The 25,766-nt window shown below is 41.8% G+C and overlaps 3 protein-coding genes across 11 annotated transcripts in view; 1 reads left to right on the plus strand and 2 right to left on the minus strand.

Moving 5' to 3' along the window:
- Positions 1-1,888: 1,888 nt before the first annotated feature.
- LOC148895336 (uncharacterized) lies at positions 1,889-4,461 on the minus strand. The gene is made up of 2 exons (XM_089001703.1): positions 2,354-4,461; positions 1,889-2,264 (listed from the first exon to the last, which is right to left on the minus strand). The coding sequence occupies exons 1-2, from the start codon at positions 4,455-4,457 to the stop codon at positions 2,116-2,118; spliced, it is 2,253 nt and encodes a 750-aa protein (XP_088857829.1). The 5' UTR covers positions 4,458-4,461; the 3' UTR covers positions 1,889-2,115.
- A 5-nt stretch (positions 4,462-4,466) lies between these two features.
- LOC148895337 (uncharacterized) lies at positions 4,467-6,779 on the minus strand (the record flags this gene model as incomplete). Its single annotated transcript, XM_089001704.1, has 1 exon — positions 4,467-6,779. A coding segment is annotated over exon 1 (1,887 nt), but the record flags the coding sequence as incomplete, so codon positions are not given.
- A 4,361-nt stretch (positions 6,780-11,140) lies between these two features.
- Positions 11,141-25,766, plus strand: part of ttc14 (tetratricopeptide repeat domain 14) — a 54,094-nt gene continuing 39,468 nt past the window's right edge. For 3 of the 9 annotated variants that reach the window (XR_016115584.1, XR_016115583.1, XM_089001187.1), the window contains exons 1-12: positions 11,141-11,660; positions 12,131-12,247; positions 14,159-14,289; positions 15,884-16,083; positions 16,154-16,238; positions 16,348-16,477; positions 18,744-18,899; positions 18,997-19,068; positions 19,146-19,265; positions 19,343-19,465; positions 20,125-20,241; positions 25,246-25,318. Coding sequence is in view for 6 of the 9 variants with exons in the window: in XM_089001187.1 (XP_088857313.1) it covers positions 11,527-11,660; positions 12,131-12,247; positions 14,159-14,289; positions 15,884-16,083; positions 16,154-16,238; positions 16,348-16,477; positions 18,744-18,899; positions 18,997-19,068; positions 19,146-19,265; positions 19,343-19,465; positions 20,125-20,241; positions 25,246-25,318 (1,458 nt within the window). In the remaining 3 variants the exon portion in view is untranslated. Of the gene's footprint in view, positions 11,661-12,130; positions 12,248-14,158; positions 14,290-15,883; positions 16,084-16,153; positions 16,239-16,347; positions 16,478-18,743; positions 18,900-18,996; positions 19,069-19,145; positions 19,266-19,342; positions 19,466-20,124; positions 20,243-20,418; positions 21,881-25,245; positions 25,432-25,585; positions 25,696-25,766 lie in introns of those variants that run through there. The other 6 variants (XR_016115585.1, XM_089001189.1, XM_089001186.1 and 3 more) reach the window with 5 other exon arrangements.

Consider the following 25,766-nt stretch of genomic DNA (forward strand, 5'->3'; position numbering starts at 1 on the left):
GTCTCACATCTGATTCTGATGTGATGATTCTGATTCTGATTCTGATCTCCTGTCCCACGTGAATCCGCTTCAATTTCAAGCCGCGACATTTCCAATACGCATGGGCGCTCTGCGCTGACGCTCCTTATCGCGGGCTCCTCAAGCCATGCATCCATCCAGCCGCAGACTGTCCAACAGCACCGACCTTTCCGCTGAACAAAGCGGGCTGTGAAGATGCTGCCCATTACAGGCGTAAAAAGCACAATGGCCCCAGAGCTGTCCAGCAATGATCGTCAAATGGCACCAACATTCCTCCCATTCAAAAACAGTACTGGCATATTCATGCTGCCGAAAAGGAGCAACCGCTCAGTACAGTCTCCTCCTTGATGAATGTCGTGGCCAAAAATATGACAATCAGTATCCGTTCCACACGACGCACAAAAACACAAAGTGACAAAAGAAAACACAAAAACATGACAAAAACAACCAAAAAAAGCCAGTCTCATGAGAGCACTACGGCTGCCTACTCAGGCGCCATCTTGAACTCCTTTGTTCAAGCGCTATATAAACCAATATGTATTGTATTTCGTACATCTGCCCTCAGTTGAAGCTCAGATGACTACAGACCAATATCAGTTCGGAATTAACTTTTTCTGATGAAAGAAGAGAGTCTAAGGTTTCTTACGCTGCATTGAATATTTATGTAGTCCTAAAACTCAATATTCTGTGGGTCCTGGAATTCAAGTTACAATAACAAAAACCCTGGCACTGGACGTCTGGCAGTCAATGAGTTATATAGAGACAGAATGTCATCATTAATTTATGTATTTTATTTTTATGTTTTAATCTATTTATTTATTTATTAGTTTGTTTATAGATGTTAGTTTAATTATTCATTATTATATTTTGATCTATTTACCTATTTATCAAGTCAAAGTCACTGAAGTAGCGTTGTGATGCCGAGCGATACACGTTAGCGTAGCATCTATCCTTTATTTGTTTATGTATTTGTTTTAAATTTATTCACATTTATTTATGGATATTCATTATTTATGTATTTATTAAATATTTCTTTATTTTATGGTTTTTAAACTCATGTTTATTTATTGTTCGCTCATTTGTGTTTATTTATAGCTTTCTTTATGCATTGAATGTTTATTTTATATTTATTTATTTAATGGTTTTTAAATTCAGGTCTATTTATTTGTTTAAATGAATATGTTTTGATTGTAGGACCCTGAATGCGAGGAGGTCGAAACGTCGTAAGTACGCCCCCACCATCTTGCCAGGATTCATCCAAACTGTTTTTGGACAATAATCAGGTGGTGAAGAATTTATTGATTACAATGATGAAGCTTTCTCATTGATCTGATTTTAAAACTAGTAATCCATTTTTTGGTACTTTTTTGGTGCTACTCCCTCATGTGCCTTTTGTGAGTGTTGGGAAACTGCAAAAATAAAGTTTTGATATAATGGTGCTGACCTTCAAATTAGGCAAATGAAAGATAATGACGAGAATCTGAGAGAAAAAAATTCTAATTGACTGGGCTTTTCCAATTTAAGTTTTGTAACTGGCCGCGGTTGGGCTTTTGATATCTTGAATTGTTCTGAAACGCTTTCCCAATGTAATGACGTTAAACATTTGAGTTGACAACTAAATCGATGACTGGTAATTAATACAATAACGCACCACGCAGACGTTTATACACTAATCACAAAAACATACAGATTTGCCATTATCTTTTTAAGTGCTGGATAAACTCAGAATGACCTCAAAACTTTGATTTGACCATCGATAAAAAGTTTTCTTCTGCCGTCATTTCAGCTCCTCATCCGAAAAGCTTCGTCAGCGAACTGATGATTTGACGTTCTTCAAACTTGTCTGATGAAACTGACCTTGATATTGTGACCTCCGTTGTAATAAATGAATGGACCGCTATCGAAAGATTCATGTAGTTATTTATTTAAAAACATGAGACATTAGCTAGCTAGGTTAATAGCACATGGTAGTCCTGGGTTCACAATTGTTAGTACCAAATCTTTAAAGCTCAATTCTTTGAACTTGAGTAACGTGGAGGGTGTAGGATGCTCCGCTCAGAATATGCTCTCTGAAAAACTGGATTTAAAATGACCAAATCAAAATGACGCTAACATATTTGTCGCCATTGGACAGGAACTATTGACAGTTTCGCTTACCGCTTCGACAAATTCTACAACGTGGTAGTCGCTGATCCGTTTGGTCACCTCTAACTTCATCTTTAACTGGGCCAGAAACAAGAAGCTTGCTGGTGGAATTAAGGAAGGACAAATACTAAATAGACTGTGAACTTGATACACAACGACAGCGTAAGAGGAGACTCGAGGGGTCTCTTACCTTTGGTTGTCGTAGCGTTTGTCAATATGGTAGTTTTGCCGGGCAGCCCGCTGGTTCTGGAATCGGTCATGCTGATCGGGTTTGGCCTGATGGTAATCACAGGTGTGTTTGGCATCGTTTCAGGTGTTGGTGAAATGATCACATGGCTGTTGGTAATCGGTGTTGCGTCTAGCGTTCCCGTTGGGGTGCTTGGAGTCGTGGTCTTTGCGGATGTGGTTCGTGGGGTCGCGGGGATGGGAGATGAAGATGTGGTAGCGTCTGAAGCTGCTGTCGTCACTGATCGGGTTCCTGCGGTTGAGGATTCTGTTGTGCTAGGCACCGGAGTTGCTAGCGATGTGGGTGCAGTTTGGTTTTGTGGTCCATTGGTGATTGGAGTCGTCGAGATGGACGAGGTTGGGGTCGGCATGGATTTGTATGCTGCGGTGGACGATTCTGGGGTATTTGGTGCGTTAGTCACTCTCGCCATAGTGGCGGTTGAAGAGTTTTGAGTTGAAATGGTCATGGATTTACCTGCAGTTGGAGTGCTTGTTGAGTTCTTAGCTGTAGCTCCTAGCATGGTGTCTTGCGTTGAGCTAATTGCGTGTTTGGTTGTGTTGAGCAGATGTTGGGTTGCACTCATCACAGGAGGGCTTGTCGTTGTCTCTGGGGTTTGTGAGGTAGCGGTACTTATGTTTGGACCTTTGGTTGTCACCGTCGCGTTTGTTGTGGCGCTCAGGATTCTGCTGGCTGCGGATGGATTTGGGTTTTGCGAGCCAGGGATGACACTAGTGGTCATTGGTGGCGGTGTAGTGATGGTTCTGTTTGGCGTTGTGCTTTGGAGCTTATTCCCAGATTGTGTTGTTGCAGGACTCACAGGCGTGGTTGTGTTTTGGATTATCGCAGTCGTGGCTGTCTTTGTCACTGCTAGCATGGTGCTTCGCGTCACATCATTAGAGGGTGGGGTTGTGTTTTTAGTATTAGGGGTTAGGGTCATTGCAGGTGTGGTTGTCTTTATTTCAGGTGTTTGGTGGATGCTTACATTTATGTTTTGAGGAGTGGTAGTTTTTGTCATAGTGGTTAGGTTAGTCATCATCATGGTTGTCGTAGCGGTTTCTGCTGCAGTTGATGATTTGGTGGGACTTAAAACCCCAGAAGTTGTCGTTGTTGTTGAGGTTTGAGGGGCAGTCGTCTCGGACGATAGTGACGCTGCAGGACTTGCTAGCATGGTTGTGCTTTTTGCACGCTTGGGACTTGGCGTTGTGCGAGTTATTGAAATGCTCGAGTTGGATGGATTTGGGGTTTCAGGACTGACAAATGTTGTCGTTTCAGATGTTTGGGATGCAGTCATAGCCGTGCTGTAAGTTTGTGTACTAAATGTGGATATGGTTGTGTTTATATCAGGAATCATTAGTGTGCTTGTTATCATTTTAGCTCTTTGAGATGTGGGTTTCTCTAAGCTTCTGGATATTCTCGCATGTGGAGTTGCGGTCGTCACAGATTTCTTTAAGGTTGAATATTCTGCAGTTTTGCGGTCTAGGGTCAATCCTGATGGGTTTGTGGTCGCTGTTGTCGTGGGTGTTATTGCTGGATCTGTAAATATGATTGTGTTTTGGGTTGTTGTAATTATGGTGGAGCTTCGTGCCATCCTGCCTGCGGGTATGGTCGATTTTAACGGGGTTGGGGTTGTCGTGGTTATTGCGGTTTGAGGTGCAGTCGTCTCGGACGTTAGAGACACTGCAGGACTTGATAGCATGGTCGTGCTTGTTGCACGCTTGGGATTTGGCATTGTACTAGTTATTGAAATGCTCGAGTTGGATCGATTTGGAGTTTCAGCAATCACAAAGGTCGTCATTTCAGATGTTTGGGATGCGGTTGTACCCGTGCTGTAGGTTTGGGTACTAAATGTGGATACGGTTGTGTTTAAAGGCCTTCGGGTAGAAGGAATACTTGCCGTGCTTGTTATCATTTTAGCCGTTTGGGATGTGGTCTTATCTAAGCTTTTGGACATTCTCATATCTGGAGTTGCGGTACTCACATATTTCTTTGTTTCTGTTGAAGATTCTGCAGTTTTGCGGCCTGGGGTCGATCCTGATGGGTTTGGGGTCACTGTTGTCGTGGGTGTCATTGTTGGATTTGTAAGTATGAGGGTGTTTTGGGTTGTTGTAATTATGGTGGAGCTTCGTGCCATCCTGCCTGCGGGTATGGTCGATTTTAACGGGGTTGGGGTTGTCGTGGTTATTGCGGTTTGAGGTGCAGTCGTCTCGGACGTTAGAGACACTGCAGGACTTGATAGCATGGTCGTGCTTGTTGCACGCTTGGGATTTGGCATTGTACTAGTTATTGAAATGCTCGAGTTGGATCGATTTGGAGTTTCAGCAATCACAAAGGTCGTCATTTCAGATGTTTGGGATGCGGTTGTACCCGTGCTGTAGGTTTGGGTACTAAATGTGGATACGGTTGTGTTTAAAGGCCTTCGGGTAGAAGGAATACTTGCCGTGCTTGTTATCATTTTAGCCGTTTGGGATGTGGTCTTATCTAAGCTTTTGGACATTCTCATATCTGGAGTTGCGGTACTCACATATTTCTTTGTTTCTGTTGAAGATTCTGCAGTTTTGCGGCCTGGGGTCGATCCTGATGGGTTTGGGGTCACTGTTGTCGTGGGTGTCATTGTTGGATTTGTAAGTATGAGGGTGTTTTGGGTTGTTGTAAACATGGCAGTGCTTGGTACTGTCCTGCTTGTGTGTATGGTCCTGTTTAACGGTTTTGAGGTTGTCGAGTTTAACGGGTTTGAGGTTGTTGTGGTTATTGCGGTTTGAGGTACAGTTGTCTCGGACGTTGGTGATGCTGCAGGACTTGCGAGCATAGTTGTACTTGTTGCACGTTTGGGGCTCAGTGTTGTACTAGTTATTGAAATGCTCAAGTTCGATGGATTTGGCGTTTCAGGACTCACAAACGTTGTTGCTTCAGATGTTAGGGGTGTGATTGTACCTGTGCTGTAACTCGTGGTACTAAATGTAGATACAGTTGTGTTTAATGGCCTTTGGTTAGAAGGAATCATTGCCGTGCTTGTTATCATTTTTGCCGTTTGGGAAATGGTTTTATCTAAGCTTTTGGACATTCTCATATCTGTAGATGCGGTAGTCACATATTTCTTTGTTTCTGTTGCAGACTCTGCAGTTTTTGGCTCTGGGGTCGATCCTGGTGGGTTTGGGGTCGCTGGTGTCGTGGGTGAAATTGCTGGATTTGTAAATATGATTGTGTTTTGGGTCGTTGTAATCATGGTGGTGCTTGGTGCCATCCTGCCTGCGGGTATTGTCAGTTTTAATAGGTTTGGGGTTGTCGCAGTCACTGGAATTGGTTCGAGTTTGAATGGTGTGGTCGCATGGCTGTTGTGGTTTGTAGTCAGCGTTTTTGTCGTTGGTACGGTTGTTACGGTGCTTGGTATTTTCCTCGATGTCTGAACCGTCATGTTTTGCAGTGTCATGGTATTCAGCCTTGTGCTCGCCATCCATTGTGTTGCAGTAGCTGTGTTTTGGGGTGGAGTCACGGACATTGTTGCAGTCGCAGGACCTGTGGCTGTGCTTGTAGTTTGAGTCGGGGTAGTCAAGTTCGACCGTGTGGTTGTGGGTGTGGGTGTGATGCTTGGACTGCCGGTAGTTGTTGAAACGGTCGAGTTTGAGCGGTTTGCAGTCTCAGCAATCCCAAGTATTGTCATAGTCTCAGATGGTGTGGATACCAATGGATCTTCGCTTTGGGTTTTTATGTTTGTCGTCGTTGGGGCCGTGGTGCTCTGGGTTGTGTTCATTATGTTGTGGGTTTCAGGAGTCGTCTCAGGGATCGTCGTCCCGTCACGTATACTGGATGCGGATGGACTTTTGTTTTTCTGCGTATTGGTGATGCTAGTCCCCGATGTGTTACTTGTAGAGGTGGCGGCGGTTGTATCTGGAATTACTGTTACTGTTGGAGGACAGGTGGACATAGTTGTGAGAGTCATGTTTGTCTGCATGCTCGTCCATAGCATTGTACTGGTCGGAGATATTTTCAAGATGTTGGTTGCAGGTTTTGTGCCGGTACTTGAGGTAGATCTTGCTGAAATGGCAGCTGTTGATCTGGTCCTCAAATCCCTCTCCGTGGTGGTCGTTCCGTGTTGGTGGTCCAATGTAACGCAGAGCACGCTGCTCGTTCCCGTTGCGTCCGTTCGATTCGCAGGCGTGACCCATTTCCCATCTTCCCTTGATGATGCAGTACTGGTTCCTGGAGTCTCGGTTGGCTGAGATGAACCGATCACTGTGGCAGTGTGGCAATAAAAGCGTAGTGAGTGACTATCAGAAGAGAGCCACCAAGGTCAAACATCGCCGTGCCATGTTTCCGCATTCTCACCGCCGATGTCATTTGAAAATGAACCAACGGACTGTTGACTGTTTTTCATTTATGGTTGAGACAAATAACTATCAGCCACTTTATCTATGTATGTATGTATTTATTTATTTGTTTGTTTGTTTGCTTGTTTATCTTTCTTTCCTTCTTTTTCTTTAGTTCGTTATTCTTTTTTTTGTCTTTGTTTATTCATGTCTTTACTTGTTCATTTGTTTATTGCTTTATTTTGTATGTATTTTTATTTGTTTACTTAGTTTGTATTTATTTTTTAGTTGTTTAATTATTTTATATTTATTTTTTTATTTGTTTACTTATTTCGTTATTTGTTTATTATATTTGTTAGTTTGCTTGCCCACTTATTTATTTGTCTTTACCTAATTGTTTATTGGTTTATTTATTTTGTGTTTTTAATTTATTGTATTTATTTATATATACAGTAAACTAATTATTTTGTGTATTTATTTTATTTGTTCGTATATTTGCACATTAATTTCTGTATTTATTCTTTTCTATTTTTAACTTTATTTTTTAATGGGAAATTAGGTTTGCTTGGTGATAAACAGCCATGCTTTCTCGTAATTTAAAATAACAAATTTCAAGATCATTTTAGGCAATGTTCAAAAATGAAAAGTGGTCTTTGCGCATGACCTGCACACAAGTGATGGATCATAATTTAGTCCAAGTTGCAAATCTTAGCCAAAATATTAAAATTCCCTTTGGCGTTCTACACCGATGAGACATAAATCTGTAAAAACAAGCAATTAAAGCAAATTACCTTGAAAAGATGCGCCAAAATATCCATGCAAACATATCCAAAAAATGATTTTTCTTTTCATCGTCATGGTGTCAACAGAGTTGAGACTAGCCAGCCAGGATCAACATTCGGTATTAGTCTCTCATTTCCAGGATGCTGTATTTGTATTTTGCTCATTCCTTGTTCATGCTCCACCCTCAGCTATTGAGCTATATACGTAGAGGTCAGTTGCAGTTCTTTGAAAGTGCCCCCAAGAAAAATGGTGAAATACAATAGTAAGTTAAAAACTTGGAATGTCCAGACACTGGAGCCTTTTCATTAGATATTGGCCACTTGGTGTCAGGTGTCTAGTAATAAGCAAACAATGAACTGAATTTAAACAACAAAGAAGACATTTAAACATTAAGACTGCCAAACTGGTTTTGGGTACATGTGTGGTTCCACTCAGCCTCTTCTCAACATTGTACAGTGAGACCTCAACTTACAAACGCCTCAACTTACAAACTTTTTGTCTTACAAACGTAAAATTTATGAAAATGAAACCTTATAATAAGCACTATTTTCATAATACACACCCACCACGGCTGGCAGAGTGATCTTCGGCGGAAGCACGCGCCCGAACAGCACCACAGGTTAAGTTACCAACAGTCCTTATGGAAGGTGACTCTCCTTCCATAAGCCATCAACGACCATCAAAAAGGTAAATAAAACTTTATTTTACAGCACAGTTTATTTCTTTAATTACATTCGTCATGTAATGCACCTCTCTTTCCGAACAGCAATTCCCTTTGACCTTCGACCTCCAACGCCATTCCATCAAGCCATAAATGACCATCACAAATGTAAATAAAGCGACTTTATGATACAATGCAGTGTATTTCTTTCATTACAATACAATAGCACATTTATTATACATAGAATAAGGTATGTTGAGTGTAGTTTTAAGGCTTATTTAGTTGAAAAGTATATTTTATGGAAACCCGGGAACGGATGATTCCCATTTTAATGGTCTCCTATGGGAATTTTTTTTTTTTTTTTTATATACACACTTTTCGCCTGACACACGCTGTCTGGGAAACAATTAAGTTCGTAAGTTGAGGTCTCACTGTACTTGATTTTTTTATAGGAATGAAATTTCCTTTGCGCAACTACTCAAATGTCTTTCTTTAAAATGGAGTGTACACGTTTCTGGAATTTCTTATATATTTGTGTTAACAATGTATTTGTGTTACTATTTATAAGTGTATTTTATTTATTATATCTATGCTTGTCTGTAACTGTAAAGTGTCCTTGAGAGCTTTGAAAGGCACTTGAAATACAATGATATTATTACTTATTTGTACAGAAAGTACTGTTTATATAAGGGATTATTTTGTCTGCACAGCCTAGTGCCTTACTTGGGTTTTTCTCCGGGTCCTCCGGTTTCCTCCCGCACTCCAAAAACTTGCATGGCAGGCAGATTGACCAAAATTGTCCCGTGAGAGGTGTGAGAGCGACTGTTGTATGTCTTTGTGTGCCCTGTATTGGCTGGCAACCAATTCAGTGTGTGCCCCGCCTCGTGCCCGAAGACAGCTGAGATAGGCTCCAGCACCCCCCCATGACTCTAATGAGGAATAAGCGGTACGGAAAATGGATGAATAATAATAATAATAATATTGATGAAAAGATTTCTTCAGCCGTCATCTGTACTTCTTTGAAGGTGTTGGACGTTTCGCTTTGACCGGTATCACCTCATCAATTTGGATCGTTCATACAATAGCCTGCTTAAGCAACATAGGATTAGTAATACTGATGAGGTGACACTGTTGCGTCACACGCGTGTATGATTTTGAAGTGCGCTTTTCAACACTTTCATGTCTTTCAATTCCTTGATCTCCTTGATGTGCGTATCACCCTGACGCATAGCACACGCTTGCAAATTGTATAAAAGGAGCTGTCGCGGGACAGAGAGATGGGGCGAACCACGAGGCAGAATCACATCAGAGTCATCTCGGGCTTACGCCGGGCGTCGGACGGACATCACGGCACGACTTGCTCAACTCCACGCCACGATCAAGCTCTGCGCGTCACCTGCCTGGGAGATCTGACAACGAACCTACTTACAAATAAAGAGAAACATCAAACTCTTTATTGGCGAGCTAGCCAGGAGGATTTTTTCCCTCCTCCTCAGCCCAATCAACTCTCCAAATGGAAAGATCCAGATTTCCCACCCGCCCGTGAACCCGGCATCTTCACAGCAAGACCCCTCAAGCCGAGCTCCCGATGGGCCGCCACCACCCGTGGGCGCCCCGACCCCACCGTGAAACCTGCCGCACCCTGATGGCCGACATCGTCCAATTCGCCTGGCGACTCTGCAACTAGCTGCATCGTATATGTCCACGATCACACATCGTCGGACATCGCTTATGTCCACGATCGGGCATCATATATGTCCACGATCGGACATCGTCGGACATTGCTTATGTCCACGATCGGACTTCGGGAAGACGCTTCATGGCCGACACGGCCGCCGACGTCAGCGTGCTTCCTCAGCGTCCTGCAGAGCGCCATGGCAGCGCGATCATCGCCACCGTCGTCGATGACCGGCCTGTCCGGGCCCGGCAGCATGGCCAATCCCACGCACCTTCGTCCTCACAATCCCTCATCGATTGTCCGACATCTCACGGTGAGAAGACCTTCCGGCATCGACTCGACGGCCGCGAGGAAAGTTTCCATCGATCGACTCAAACTGGCAGTCGTGAGCACTCTTTGCCGTGCTCCCGTACAACGACTTCAGGCACCACGAAACCTCCTCGGCAACCTCCCCACCGACGCCTGCCACGCCCGGTGACCGTCATCTTGCCTGGCCTCACCATGTCGCAGAATGACTTTTGTTTTTATTTCTTTTTCCTTCATCGCTTTCACCGACTTCGGATCCAGGAGGCGAGCCCTGTTGCGTCACACGCGTGTATGATTTTGAAGTGCGCTTTTCAACACTTTCATGTCTTTCAATTCCTTGATCTCCTTGATGTGCGTATCACCCTGACGCATAGCACACGCTTGCAAATTGTATAAAAGGAGCTGTCGCGGGACAGAGAGATGGGGCGAACCACGAGGCAGAATCACATCAGAGTCATCTCGGGCTTACGCCGGGCGTCGGACGGACATCACGGCACGACTTGCTCAACTCCACGCCACGATCAAGCTCTGCGCGTCACCTGCCTGGGAGATCTGACAACGAACCTACTTACAAATAAAGAGAAACATCAAACTCTTTAACACCTCATCAGAAACCTTTTTCCTGTGGTTCATCGATGGATGGACCACACCTGTACGACTGAGAACTTACACAGACTAATAATAATAATGATAATAATAATAATAATAATAATAATAATAATAATAATAACATCCATTAATGTACGTATTTGAATGTTATTGTGCTAAAGACCATTTTATATTTGAGTTTTTTCCTTACGAGTTTAGTGAATTCTGGCGCGTCTGGCTTTCGCTGAGAACCCACACGACAAAAAAAATATTCCTGTGACTGTAAAGTGTCCCTGAGAGTTTTTGAAAGGCGCTTATAATCAAAGTGTATGATTATTATTTTATTGATAATAGACTGAAACGAAAGTGTTCCGCGTAGTGACTTGTATGAAACGACCATTTATCGTGTAACACAGTCTGCGTATGCTCAGTCCCATGGCTGCGTGTAGCTCCGTTGACGTCGAAGCAGAGAATACTCATGTTCGTACTACAGTGGGAGGAAAGGGGTTTCATTTGCGATAAATTATACTGTTTTAAGAACCGTTTATGATCAAAGTGAAGGGGTTATTTTTCATTTGTTTTTTTTTTTTCCCTAAAAATAGCGAACGAAGGCGCGACCCGTCGTTCGGTTTCCATTTGCTTGCAAGTTTGCTATGCTCGTAAGGGTGCTAGTTTGATCGACGGCTCAGACGAAATCATTCGATCGTTCGTTTCCCTTAATGTTATTCCAGAATCCAGTTTTTCCGGCACCGGTCGTTGTTAGCGGGTGTATTTATTTTCCCCCAGCGAAATAATGTAAGGAAATCTTGGGCGCATAATGGACAGAGACTTGTTGAGGCAGTGCCTGACGTATCACGGGGAGTCGTTGTTCACAAGATTGAAATGCGAACAGATTGAAAATCCCGATTTCCAAGGCGTGGTGGCGGACCTGTGTACGGCTCCCTATGAGGGGTAAGACTTCATTCCGTTTTTTGTTATCTCCAAAACCGAGCACATTGTTTGAAATGTGACCCACTCAGTATCCATTGGATCCCATCTACGGAATCCTCCCAGGAGGATTTATTTTGTTAAGTTTTTTTTTTGTTTTACCTTGCCCACCTGTAGGTTAAGATCAGCAGAGGTTAATATTTGTGGGCTTGTGCGGTTCTAGAATTAAAATTCACTTGATATTTCTCACATCACGTCTGGCCTATGAAGCTTACCTTGTTATTTTATTTTCTGCCCAATGTGGTTTATCATCCCCTATAGATCACAGGTGTCAAAGTCAAGGCACGGGGGCCGAATCTGGCCCACCACATCATTTTATTAAGCCCCTGAAAGCAAATCAAACTTTCCAGGAAGTTACATTTTTAAATCTGTAAATGCAATTACTTTTATTCACAACAGTATTTTAAAGATGAATTTTGTTTTCTTTTTTGCAGAAATCACAGTTGTCTAGGTCAAGGCAAGGGGGCCAAATCTGGCTCGCCACATCGTTTTATTCGGCCCACGAAAGCAAATCAAACTTGTGAAATTCCAGGAAGTAACATTTTTAATCTGTAAATGCAATTACATTTATTTACAACGGTATTTTGAAGATTAATTGTGTGTTTTTTTCCTCGCATAAAACACAATGTCAAATTCAAGGTCCGGGGGCACAATCTGGCCCGCCACTTTATTTTATTCGGCCCACGAAATCAAATTATACTTGTGAAATTCCGGGATGCTTGCTAAAGTCCGAACTACAATTCTAAATTTTTTGTCAATCACAATAACAATCATAATTTTTGACTTCTGATTTAAACTTTTCCTCATCATGGAAGTAATATTGTAATCTGTAAATGCAATATTATTTATTTACAACAGTATTTTGAAAATATGTGGTGTTTTTTTTTTAGCATAAATCACAGGTGTCAAATACAAGGGCCTGCCACATCATTTTATTCGGCCCCCGAAAGCAAATCATGTCAAATGCCATGATGCTAGCTGAAGTCCGAACTAAAATTTCAAATTGTCCCATGTAAACCAAAATAATTGTCATTATTTATTACTTTAATTCTGAAAACTAGTTACAGGTAACATCCGAGTAATGACCGGGTTCCGTTCCGACAAAACGGTCGTTAGTCAAACAGTCGTACATCAAAAAGCATTCAAAATGGCTGACGCGGCCGACCACGTGATCATAACAAACACGCTGGCACTTTTAACCATTTTATATTTCGTATTATCGATCTTTATAACTGTGCACATGCTTTCTGCTGACCCAGCCACGGCTTCCCACGTATGCGAGCCGTCCAAAAATCGCTCACCTTGCTAACGGAGAAGTCACCCAACACACACACTTGGACTTAGGCGGACGCCGAAGCAAAAAAGTTCTGCCGGTTGCCCTGTGCCGACGTGCCCGACCCAGGGGCCATCTGCAACGGCGACTCGCCCAACCCTCCCCACCCGCCATCTCGCTGCGCAGCAGAACGAACTGTCTCAAAAGGGCAGCGGCGCCGACCGTGAGCCCGACGCGGCGTTTGCGTCACGGCGATCTCACCCGCTCGAGCGCAGACACCCACGACACAAGAAACAGTTATTTTGTATCCTCTTTTTGTCCTACTTCGATATTGTCACGTTCCGATGGACAGCTGGGGGCGGGGCCAGGCCTCCCCGCTTCCAATGTTGTCAATTGTCAAAAGGGGACATTGTCAACTTGTATTTGTACTTTGTATTACCCTGGACTTTGTATATCTTCGATGGTTGGTCCGAGCCCCTCCGCACATACAGTAATCCTTTTGGAATTGTATCTTTTCTGCACCACCGTGTGCGAGTTGCTTTTTGCCATTGGCGTAGCGCCTCCCACCTACCCCCCCCCCGCTCATCGTTTTTGGTATTCTTTATTTTTGATTAATCCCCCGGTCCTCTTTTTGGGACCAGCGCTTTGTGTTGTCTCTTAATAAATTATCTCTTAATAAATCATGCATGGACCTCTGTCTCTGTCACTTGGGGATGCAGACATTCAATTTCGCTCTGACGACGAGTTGGTTGCTCTCTACCTCGTTCGGAACGTGACAGATCTAAACATGTAGAATCGTCTCGAGTCCTTATTCTACAAAATCCATCGCAAACATGCTGCGGAGTGTTGCTGCCTGGAGCGGTGGCAGCCGTAAAATAAAAAAAAGGGGGGTCGTTACTCGTGTCGGTCGTAAATTGGATGTTACCTGTATTTATTAATTTATTGTGATGTAATCTGTGGAGGGGATTAACCATTCTAATGGCTTCCCCAAATTCATAACGGTCCCCAAAGGAAACCATAACCAAAAATTGTCCCGTGGCCAAAAATGACTTGGACGCCCTTGCTAAAGCTACTTCAAGATGGCAGCAAAGCACTTTAATTTTGTCATTTGAATCCGCGGTGTAACTCTTTAATTTCAACTCTAAAATGACATTATACATTTGTGCCACCCCCCCCCCCCCCCCAACAGAAATGGAGAAGAGCAGAGCAGCCCCATTGTGGAGCAATTTATTGCTCGGAAAGCTGACATTCTTTTCAGTCCATCGTGGAAGACCACAACTCCGAAAGAAGAAGAACAACCCCGACAGGAGGAAGCCGCAGGTTGTCCACGCTTGACACTTTGGCCGAATTTGTTCGATGAATTTTGATGTTAATAACAAAAAAAAAAATCACAGTATTCAAAACTTATTTTTATTCATCTTCATCAGACATTGATTACATTGATTATAATGGGAAATGTTTCAGTTTTCAAACAAATTGGTTTTCAAACAGGTTTCTGGAACGGATTATGGTCGAAACCTCTGTTTTTGAACGTCTCAGTTCCAGATCAATTCGGTTTTTGACCAAAAAATGTTGAGTTTTTGATGCCTTGGTTTACAACCGAAAATAGGTTCTCGAGTAAACTGAGCGCACCTGGACTTCCCTCCGCTTCCTGATACGTCACTTTCTGGTGTCGCGTCTCATTGTGACCTACGCATTAGTGTTGTTGAATAAATTCTTTGCTGCCAAATTTCGTTTTTCGAACGTCTCTGTTCTCGACCAATTAATTTTGTGACCCAAAATTTAAATCAGACATTGATTACTTTGATTATAATGGGAAATGTTTCGCTTCTCGATCAAATCGGTTCACAAACAGCTTTCTGGAACGGATTATGTTTGAAACCCCGGGTTTGACTGTATAGGCAAACCTCTGTTTTTGAACGTCTCAGTTCTCGATCAATTCAGTTTTCAACCAAAAAAAATCTGTTCTTTTACGCCTTTGTTTATAACCGAAAATGGGTTCTAAAAAGAAACTGAGCGCACCTGAATGCACCACTGGACTACCCTCCGCTTGCTTATACGTAGTTTCCTGGTGCGGCGTCTCATTGTGACCGACGCATTAGTATTGTTGAATAAAGTTTTTACAGTCAAATTTTGGTTTTCCAATGTCCCGGTTCTCTAGCAATTAATTTTTTTGACCAAAAATTTAATTCAGACAGTGATTACATTGATTATAATGGGAAATTTTTCGTTTCTCGACCAAATCGGTTTTCGAACAGCTTTTTATGAGCAGGCGACTTTGTATCGAATTTGTATTGTTCAATCACAATTAAAAAAGCAGACATTGATTACAATGGGAAATGTTGTTTTGGTTTTCAAACAAATTGGTGTTCGAACAGCTTTCTGGAATGGATTATGGTCAAAAACCCAGGTTTGACTATACAGTCAAATCTTGTCTGAGTTCTCGATCAATTTGGTTTTCGACCGGAAATTTTGTTTTTTTAGGACTTCGTTTACAACCGAAAATGGGTTCTAAAAAGAAACTGAGCGCACCTGAATGCACCACTCGACTACCTTCCGCTTCCTTATTCGTTCCTCGTTTTGCATCTCATTGTGACTGACCCATTAGTGTTGTTGAATAAAGTTTCTACAGTTATTTTTGTTTTCGAACATCTCTGTTCTCAACCAATTTGTTTTTTGGCCAAAAATGTCATGTTTTTTTTCATGCCTTGGTTTACAAAGGGTTGTTTACATGCCTTGGGTTCTAAAAGGTCTATGTGTTTGTATTGTTCAATATAGATAAAAAAAGCAGACATTGATTATAATGGAAAATGTTATGGTTTTCAAACAAATCAATTTTCGAACAGGTTTCTGGAATGGATTATGGTCTGAAAACAAAGCTTTGACTGTAATTGTCTGGTCATGTTCTTTCCAGAGGCTTACGCCGTCATGCCCCCCCTGGAGTTATTCATGGAGGTGCCTTTCGAGGAAAGAAGGGCCATGCTTTATCGTGATTTAGAACGAGGAGACATCGTGGTGGGGAGGATCAATAACGTTCGCGAATATGGCTTCTTTCTCACGCTCATTTGCATGGCGGGCGGGCTCAACAGAGACATCGAAGACCTGGAATTGTCGGTAAGATTGCATTTTTGTTGTCGCATTATATCTGTCATTTCATTGATTTTGTTTTTTAATTTCATCCCAGGCGCTTTGCCACATTAACGAAATTCCCTCAGCTGGCAGCCATGACGATCCTTTGTCCTACTACCAGATTGGAGACTTGATCAGAGGTGACAAGATCTTCACGGTGTTGTCACTGTCCACCATTTCCAAAATGGTGGACAGTGTATTGACGTTAGCCTTTTATGCTAACAGGTTTTTTTTATGTTTTTTTTGTAGCCGTCGTGAAAGATATCGACCGCTACCAGGAAAAAATAACCGTCTCACTTCTTCAAGCGTCCATTTCTGGCACATCGGACGGCATCCAACTGGGAGTCATGACCAGGGAGGAGCTGCCTGTACAATACGAGTGAGCACCCCACTCTTCTTAGCTCATTCATTGCCAAATAGGTGTCCACTCCAGGTTTTTGTCATTGTCACTACATTCAATACAGCATTAGAAACTTTAGACCAGGGGTGCTCACACTTTTTCAGCATACGAGCTACTTATAAAAACTACCAAGTCAAAATGATCGACCCACGACAAAAATGCAAAACATAATTATTTTCAAATGTTTTAAGGATTCTTTGTATGTACAACGTATGTTGATGTACCTCGCATAACCGAATAAGCCAATATTGAACAACACACATAATAACTACATATACATAACATAATAAATAACTATTAACATTTTTTTGTAATTACCTGAGTTTACTTTGATGACTTGCACTGAATTGAATCAGCAGGGATGCATAGTCCGGACAGTAGCTGCTGACAGCCAGCCTCAAGCACATTTCCAAATGTTCATCATTCATGGTGGAACGGTATTTGGACTTAATGATCTCCATGTAGGAAAAGGCTGACTCACATAAATAAGTGGAGCCGAATAATGCAGTCAAGGAGTTAGCACATTTCCTCATGTTGGGGTACTTTTCCTGTGTGAGTAAGTTCCAGGACTGTCCATGAGCCCTGGACTTCAGCAGTGAGAACACTCACAATCTCTGATGTCTTTCCCCATTTGCTGGGTTAAATCCTCAGTCATAGCTTCACAGCGCCGTGTAACTGTATGTCTTGACAGCTGCAGAGCTTTGATTGAAGATAATATCTCTGCCTTAGTTTTAAAGTCTCTGAACAAGGAGTCAGCTGCTTCAACGAATGCTTCTTTTACCATCTCTCCGTCTTGGAAGGACTTATTGTTTTTAACGATGGCGTGACTCACCCGGAACGATGCTTTGGTGGCGGCTTTCGCTTTTGAAGTAAGTTGAGTGAAAAATGACTGCTGTCCGGACAACTGGGATTTTAGTTCGTCCACTGTTCTCTTTCTCAGTTGGCTTTTCGGCGGGAAGTCAATGTCGTATTTTCCATGAACAGTCCGAAAATGGCGCTCCACATTTTCCCATTCCGTATGAAAGTAATATATTTTGCCCCCTTACTTGGTCCCGCTTTCTCACTCATTTTGATCACCATATGTTTTAGCAAGGGCTTAAAATCTGAGGTAATTCGCTGACTAGCTTGTAAATTTTACTGCGTTTAGCGCCGTTGTTTACGCATGCACGGCGACCTAAAGGTAAAAATTCAGTTCTGAATGGTTGCTCTGTATGTCAATCAAGTGACGGGACGTTTGATAGGCTGACAAATGTTTTTTTTACTGTCACACTGCGATCGACCAGTACAACCTCCGCGATCGACCAGTAGATCGCGATCGACGTAATGAGCACCCCTGCTTTAGACTCTCTTCTTTCATCAGAAAAAAGGACATTCATAGGTTCTATGGGTCTGAAGTTATCTGAGCTTGAAATGAGGGTGGATGTCCAAAATACAACACAAGCAACTCAAATTGATAGAAAGCTAGCCAGCTCGCTAATGGATAGGTAATAGATAGCTAGCTAGATAGCTACATAGCTAATAGATACATATCTAGATATCTAGACAGCTAATAAATGTCATCTCAACCCATGAAAAGGTGATATATGATTTATTATTTTTCTGTATTTGTGTTATGATTGGCTATATTTGATCAAATTAACTCATTCACTGCCAGACGATGTGCGAATGTGTCTAATCCTGTGCCAGGGTTTTTGTCATTGTCACCTCGAATTGCAAGACCCACATAATATTGAGTTTTAGGACTACATAAACATGCAATGCAGCATAAGAAATCTTAAACTCTTCTTTCATCAGAAAAAAAAGTTAATTCGAAAAATTAAATGGATCTGGAGTTATCTGAGCTTAAAATGGGGCCGGATGTACAAAATACAATGTAATACATATTGGTTAATATAGCACTCAACAACAGCTGAAGCTGGAACAAAGCACTTACATGTACAAAAGGCAAATCTTGTCCCTTCATGGAAGGGAAAAACATTGGCAGAGGCCAAACATGAAAAAAACGAAATAAATCCGGGAATGGCACCCTACATCATATTTTCAATTCACAAATACATTTGTGAAAGGCAGTGAATGAGTGAATATCCATCAAAGCCGCTTCATTTGGCAGCTCATCAAGTCGGTCCTGTCCACACCCACAATGGCGTAAAATGCCATTTTAAATATACCCACTCACACAGGTTCGCCAAAATACCCAAAAAACCTAGCCTAGCTCAATGCCGAATAAATTTGTCTCTCAACCAAGGCGAAGCATCGGCGCTGCCAGCGACTTTCGCAAGACGTACGAGCGCATCCTGAGGGGTTGCCTCGGTTACCACAACCCCTGCGTGGTGGACTACCTGCTGGAGAACGTCGGCGTCAGCGACGTCCATCCTCCATCCATGATGAGGGGGCTCCAGAGGTAAAACGCCATGATTTGGGGGCGATGACACCCCCCCCCCCCCCAAAAAAAAAAAAATATAATAAAAAATCCGCGCAATTTCGTGCTCCTCTTCCAGTCAACTCTTCGACAAAGAAGATTTTGCGGCCGTCATCAGGAAGAAGCAGTCTGCATCCTGGGCTTTGAAATGGTACAAGTGGGGGGCGCTTTTGATTTCCATAAGACATTTTTCCGATCATGTATCAGGTTTTTTTTCGTCTTTTTCAGTGTTAAGGCGGGCGTGGGCCACTTCAAGCAAGGCCGGCACGTAGAAGCCATGAACGAGTACAACAAAGCATTGGATATCGACGGCAATAACGTGGAAGCGCTGGTCGCTCGGGGGGCTCTGTGAGTAACAACAACAACAAAAAACAAAGATGGCGATGGTCGTTTATGATTTGATTGCATCGGCCGCCATCTTTCAGATACGCCAATAAAGGCGTCATCCTGAAGGCGATATCGGATTTTGAATCGGCCCTGGAGACGTGCCCCGATCATCGCAATGCCAAAAAGTATCTCTGCCAAACGTTGGTTGAGAGAGGGAAACAGTAAGTTGCGCAATATTGTTAATTTTTTTTATAATAATAATGCATTTCATTTTTAAGCGCCTTTCAAAACTCTCAAGGTCACTTAACAGTCACAGGATAAGTTTTTCTGTGGGTGAGCAATAGCAGCCACATGTGCCAGCGTTCACTCAATATGGAATAACTTAGATAGAAAGTTAGCGAGGTAACCAATAGATAGCTAATAGCTAGCTAGCTATATAGCTAGCCAGCCAGCCAAATAGCTGTATAGCTAATAGATAGCTAGCTAGATATTCGGCCAGTGAGCTAGATAGCAAATACATAGCAGAGAGCTAGCTAGATAGCTGGATAGTGAGATAAATAAATCAATAAATATTGTCACTCAACCCCGAAGTAACTCAAATAGATAGAAAGCTAGCTAGCTAGTGAATAGATAGCTTAATAGCTATTACATAGCTAGCTAGTTAGATAGCTAATATGTTTCCTGACTCAAATAGCTAGCTAGCTAATAGATAGCTTGATAGATATAATTATTACCTTGGCCGTCGACGACCAAAATGTATACAACAAGGTGCCATTTGGATTTTTTCGTGTATTTCATGACACATGCGAAGGAATTGGGCGGGGGGTGTCCAGGTTTTTCCATTGTCACTCAAACCTCCCTACTGGTTTCTCCCGCGTAGGCTGGAGGAGCAAGAGAAGCTGGTGACGGCGGAAGGGGTGTACAGACGAGCGCTTTCCCTGGATGATGCCAACCCTGATGCTCAGGAAGCCTTGAGAAAAATCAGCAACGCCATACAGGTAGGGGAAAGGGGGCCTCAGCATGCAAGTGTTGCAGTGGACTAAGACTAATTCATCAATTTAGTAACTAATTAACTCATTGACTGCTAGATGGTGTGCAAAAATTGTCCACTCAAGTGTCAGGGTTTTTGTCATTCTCACTCGAATTCCAGGACTCATAGAATATTGATTTTTAGGACGTCATAAACATTCAATGCAGCGTGAAGAAACCTTAGACCATGGGTCTCAAAGTCAATTTACCCGAGTGCCGCTGAAGGCAGAGACTGGGTGAGGCTGGGCCGCATCATGATTTCCACAAGAAAAGCACAGATAAAACATTCCAATGTTCTCAAAATCTTTATTTTTGACACACAAAAAATGAATTAAATGAATAAATGGGAAAAATTAAAAATAAATAAATTAACCAGTAATAAATAAATAAAATAATTATAATGATCATAAGGCAGATACAGACGACTGAGAAAACCACAGGCAAACTAATTATTTTAATACAGTTTCAAATGTCTGTATTAACAGTTCTTTAACCTTTAGCTTTCTTAACATAAATAAAATATTGAACATGAACTGTCCTAAACATGGCTTCTCTTGCCTACTTGTTCAGCTTCACACACAAGTTTCATTCGTATCAATCATGCAAGGCATGTCTCTGCAACATATTCTTTCAGGGGCCGCAGTTGACGCACGGGCCGCAAGTTTGAGACCCCGGCCTTAGACACTCTTCTTTCATCAGAAAAAAAGCAAGAGTTAATTCCAAAGTTATAGGTCTGGAGTTAGCTGACCTTGAAATGAGGGTGCATGTCCAAAATACAACACAAGTAACTCAAATAGATAGACAGCTACCCAGCTATCTTATAGATAGCTAATAGATAGTCAGCTAGCTAGTTAGACAACTAGATAGTTACATAGCTATTAGATAGCTATCTAAATAGCTAGCTAGCTAGACAGCTAATAAATGTCATCTCAAACCCATGTAAAGGGGATAAATGATTTATTATTTTTCTGTATTCGTGTTACGATTGGCTTTATTGGATTGAATTGGCTAATTCACTGTGATACGTGCAAAAATGTGTCTACTCCAGTGCCTGGGTTTTTGTCATTGTCACTTAAATTCCAAGACCCACTGAATATTGAGTTTTAGGACGACATAAACATTTATTGCAGTGTTAAGAAACCTTAGAGTCTAAGGCTTAGACCAGCTATGGGCAAACTACGGCCCGCGGGCCACATACGGCCCGTTAGGCTTTTTAATCCGGCCCGCCGAACCTGCCCAAATTATAGTAAAAACAGCGTCTGAAACTCATGACAAAAAGTTAGCGGACAACAGGGCAGATAACTGAAAAGTTGCCTGCACCATTTTTCACAACTTGAAGCACAATGAGACAAGGAATCACATTAAAAAAACATTGTCACAAAGTATAACGTTTTCTTTTAAATCAAGAATGTACCTAGTACAAATGCTACCTTGCATAATTTACGGTAAACGTGCATGGCTAGATTTTGCTGCAGTAGTCGATTGTCATTGTGGTGCACAATGCAACGTTTGGATTGCTTCCTACGAGCCACTCAGCCCCTTTCATGAGTCTCACGTACACTTTACAGTCACGCTTTAATGTAAATTTACGTTTTGTAGCGTCACATATGTTGGATTGGATTGGATTGGATTGGATATACCTTTATTAGTCTCACAGTGGAGAAATTTACATTTCACAGCAGCAAAGTGATGAAAGGAATGAAAGTAGAAAAATGAAATACATGAGCTGCTGGAAAGGCAGCCACTCTAGCTTCTTTTGAATCTTTCTTCTGGGCTGAGGTTCTGTGCATCTATTTTGGAAAATTATATGCAATTGGACGACTTTATAACGCTTGCGAATGTCCGGAAGAAAGAAGCAGGCTTCTGATTGGCTGCCGTGCCGAGTATGCAAATTTCACTGCAGGTTGCCTATGTCTGTGTGCTCGGCGACGGTACACGTGTATTGTTTGCGCGTGAAGGCGAGGGCGTCAGTGAGGAGTTTGTTGAGCGCGCGGTCAGGACAAACCATCTATGATTTGACGGAATTTAACACAAGTAGGTATTATTGAGCTTGAATATTTCGTTGTGGAATAATATGTTTTGAATGTTGAAAGTGATTCCATTTTTCAATAAATGTTGATTTCTTTAACTTTGCCCCTTCAATGAAAACTTATTAAAAACAGACGCAATCTTAATGAATCACAGTACATATGTTATTTTAATCTATTTCCATTTCCTCCTCCAAGTATCTGCGAAATAGTATGTAAACGCCATATTCCTTGAGACAAATTTATTAACTGATCAGGGATATTTTTCACATTTGAAAGACAGTTAATAAATTGGGTTCTTACTGTGCTATGAGGTTTGTACACACTACATTTAAAGGACAACCGGCACCATTTTTTCGTGTTTCCCACTGACATCAGAAAAACGTTTTATAGCATCTAAAATACCCAAATCAGGCAGGCTGATATTTTTAGTTAAATGAAAAACACCAATAAAAATGACTTCAAAATGAATCTGGAAATGGCCAGTTTCAGAAGGTCCCACCCCTTTGTTCGTGACGTCACGCCATGACGTCTTGCCTTGCTCGAGAATCAAAACAATGGCTTCAGATTCGGAGAAGATGTTTTCTTGTTACTCAACCAGTTATGAATATGATTCAAATAGTTCTGAAGAGGAAAGCATAAATGTTTGCAATTGATTCAAGGAGTCCTCCCATATCAATTCGAGCCGCCAATGACAGCAATGTAGCACCCAGAAAATGCAGAAGATTGCGCCCAAGCTCCGTTGGAAATGGGCTGATTTGTCAGCTGGGAATTTGTGTCAGCGAATATCAAATAGTTGTCTTGGTGCAACACACAACGATTCACCATGGCGTTATTTATGTGTTTTTCTTCTAATTTCGCCATCAACACGAAGTTTTCAGACCAAACAAAGTACCCAAAATGCATTGTGTGTCGCTTTCTCGGTCAGGGGCGGTCCAAACGTGACGTCACATGGGGATCGTCATCAACTCGAAAACAAGACTTCGTGAATATTCAGCGCAAGTCTTAGAACGTAAACTATAGCTATATGCTGTGGAATCTTTATAAAATACGCTCAGTCAAAGTCATTTGAAGTGATTTTATAAATTATGGACATAACTTGTCGGGAGGCGTCGGTTGTCCTTTAATGCTTTAGGCTTAGTATTTCCGGCCCAAACACTCCCTCTAAATGCTCCTGGCCCGGCCCCTCTGTCAAATTTTAGAACCCAATGCGGCCCGCGGGTCAAAAAGTTTGCCCACCCCTGGCTTAGACTCTACTTTCATCAGAAAAAAAGAGTTAATTCCTAAATTATATGTGTCTGGAGTTATCTGATCTTGAATTGGGGGCACATGTCCAAAATACAATGCAATACATGCATATTGATTTATAGAGCACTTTAACAAGAGCTGAAGCTATAACAAAGCGCTAACAAGGACAAAAGGCAAAGTGGAAGGGGAAAAGACATTGCCAGAGGTCTGACCAGCACTTTATCAGCACCCAAGCAAGAAAAAACAAAGCCAGAACTAATTTGGGAATGGCACTCTGTCATGCTTTTAAATACCCGAATAAATTCGGGAATGGCAGTGAATGAGTTCATTAACAACATGCAATAATATAATAATCGCGAACTACTAAACTGATTAATTAACCAATTAATTAGTTATTTGGTGACTTAATTAATCTGTTAATTCATTGGCCACTCAAATAACAAGCAATTCATTAGTTATTTAATTACTTGGTTGGATAATTACAGTAAAGTCTTGTTATATCGATATCGGATATATCGATAGTCCCGGTTATATCGATACTATTTCTATGCACGCACGGAGAAAATTACATGCAAACAGGGTCGGATATATCGATAGTCCCGGTTATATCGATATTTTTTCGGACTCCCTTGAATATCGATATAACGAGACTTTACTGTAATTAATTAGTTAATTAATTAACTCATTCACTGTCATCTCCAAATTTATTTGGGAATTATGAATATGACAGAGCGCTAGTCCCAAATTTGTTCGGGTTTTGGTTTGTCTTGCGGGGGTGCCGATAAAGCACTGGTCAGACCTCTAGCAATACTTTTCCCTTCCACGAGGGGGCAGCATTTCCCTTTTTTCCATGTTAGCGCTTTGTTCCAGCTTCAGTTGTTGTTAAAGCGCTATATAAATCAATATGTATGGATGGTATTGTGTTCTGAACAGCTTCCCCCATTTCAAACTTAGATAACTCCAAACACATATAATTTAGTAATTAACTCTTTGTTTCTCATGAAAGAAGAGAGTCTAAGGTTTATTAATGTTGCATTCAATGTTTATGTCGTCCTAAAACTCAATATTACTTGGGTCCTGGAATTCGAGTGACAATGACAAAACCCTGGCACTGGAGTAGACACATTTTTGCACGTCTGGCAATGAATTAGCTAATTCGATCCAATAAAGCCAATCGTAACACGGATACAGAAAAATAATAAGTCATCTATCACCTTTACATGGGTTTGAGAGTCATTTTATTAGCTATCTCGCTAGCTCGATAGATAGCTATGTAGCTGTCGAGCTAGCTATCTGGCTATCTATTAGCTAGCTTTCTAGCTATTTGAGTTCAAACTCATATAACTCCAGACCCATATAATTTAGGAATTAACTTTTTTTCTGATGAAAAAAGAGTCTAAGGTTTTTTTTACGCCGTATTGAATGTTGATGTAGTTCTAAAACTCAATATTCTGTGGGTCCTGCAATTTGAGTGACAATGACAAAAACCCTGGCACTGGAGTGGACACCTATTTGCACATCGTATGGCAGTGAAGGAGTTAATGAATTAACAAGTTAATTAACAAGTTAATTAATTACTTGACTTTATTTATGCTGTGTTTGTAATACTGATGAGATTTTGTTTGTTTTGTTTGCGTGCGTGTGTGTGTGTGCATCTGTTTGCGGCCATTTTGACTGACACGGCCTTTGTCACGCCTGGTGGGGGAAACCGACTGTGGAAAACGACGACTCGTCTTTTGCTGTTCCAACATTCACCTCATATTCCAAACGGTAACCCTGTCACCTTTCTGTCTCTGCTCACAACTGCGCCAAACTTGTCGGGCGTGGCAATCGGCCTCCTCTCCACATTTCTTGGATGCCGCCGCCATTTTTTCCCCTCAATGGTAAACACATCCTTCTCACCCGTGAAAACAATTCACACTTGTGTTTTCGTTCGGCCCGTGCGTGAAATGACCACATTCTATGATGCCTTGGCGGCCATTTTCTATTTATCACCGTCTCCGTGTTTTGAATTGTCTCGCCCGGCGTGCGTTAAAGAATTCCATTCGCCTGCGTGAAGAAGCGCTGGCAAAGGAAGGCGAAGAAAAAGCCAAAAGCAGTCAAAGCAGCGCTGAGAAATTGCGTAAGCTTTTAAAAGAGGAGAAAAGGTAAGTTTTAAAAAAAAATGTAAAAGGGGAATCAATACTCAGGGATGGATAGCGAGGAGAACCGAGCATTT

Source organism: Hippocampus bargibanti, linkage group LG07, assembly GCF_051943395.1.
Source record: "Hippocampus bargibanti isolate YZ-2025 linkage group LG07, ASM5194339v1, whole genome shotgun sequence".
Lineage (NCBI taxonomy): Eukaryota > Metazoa > Chordata > Actinopteri > Syngnathiformes > Syngnathidae > Hippocampus > Hippocampus bargibanti.

Excerpts from the sequence above, each read along its gene's own strand:
- LOC148895336 (XM_089001703.1), bottom strand. The coding sequence starts at position 4,457 with ATGACACCCACGACAACAGTGACCCCAAACCCATCAGGATCGACCCCA. Across the intron at positions 2,265-2,353 it reads AAACGCTACGACAACCAAAG|CAAGCTTCTTGTTTCTGGCC; the intron begins GTAAGAGACCCC and ends TAATTCCACCAG.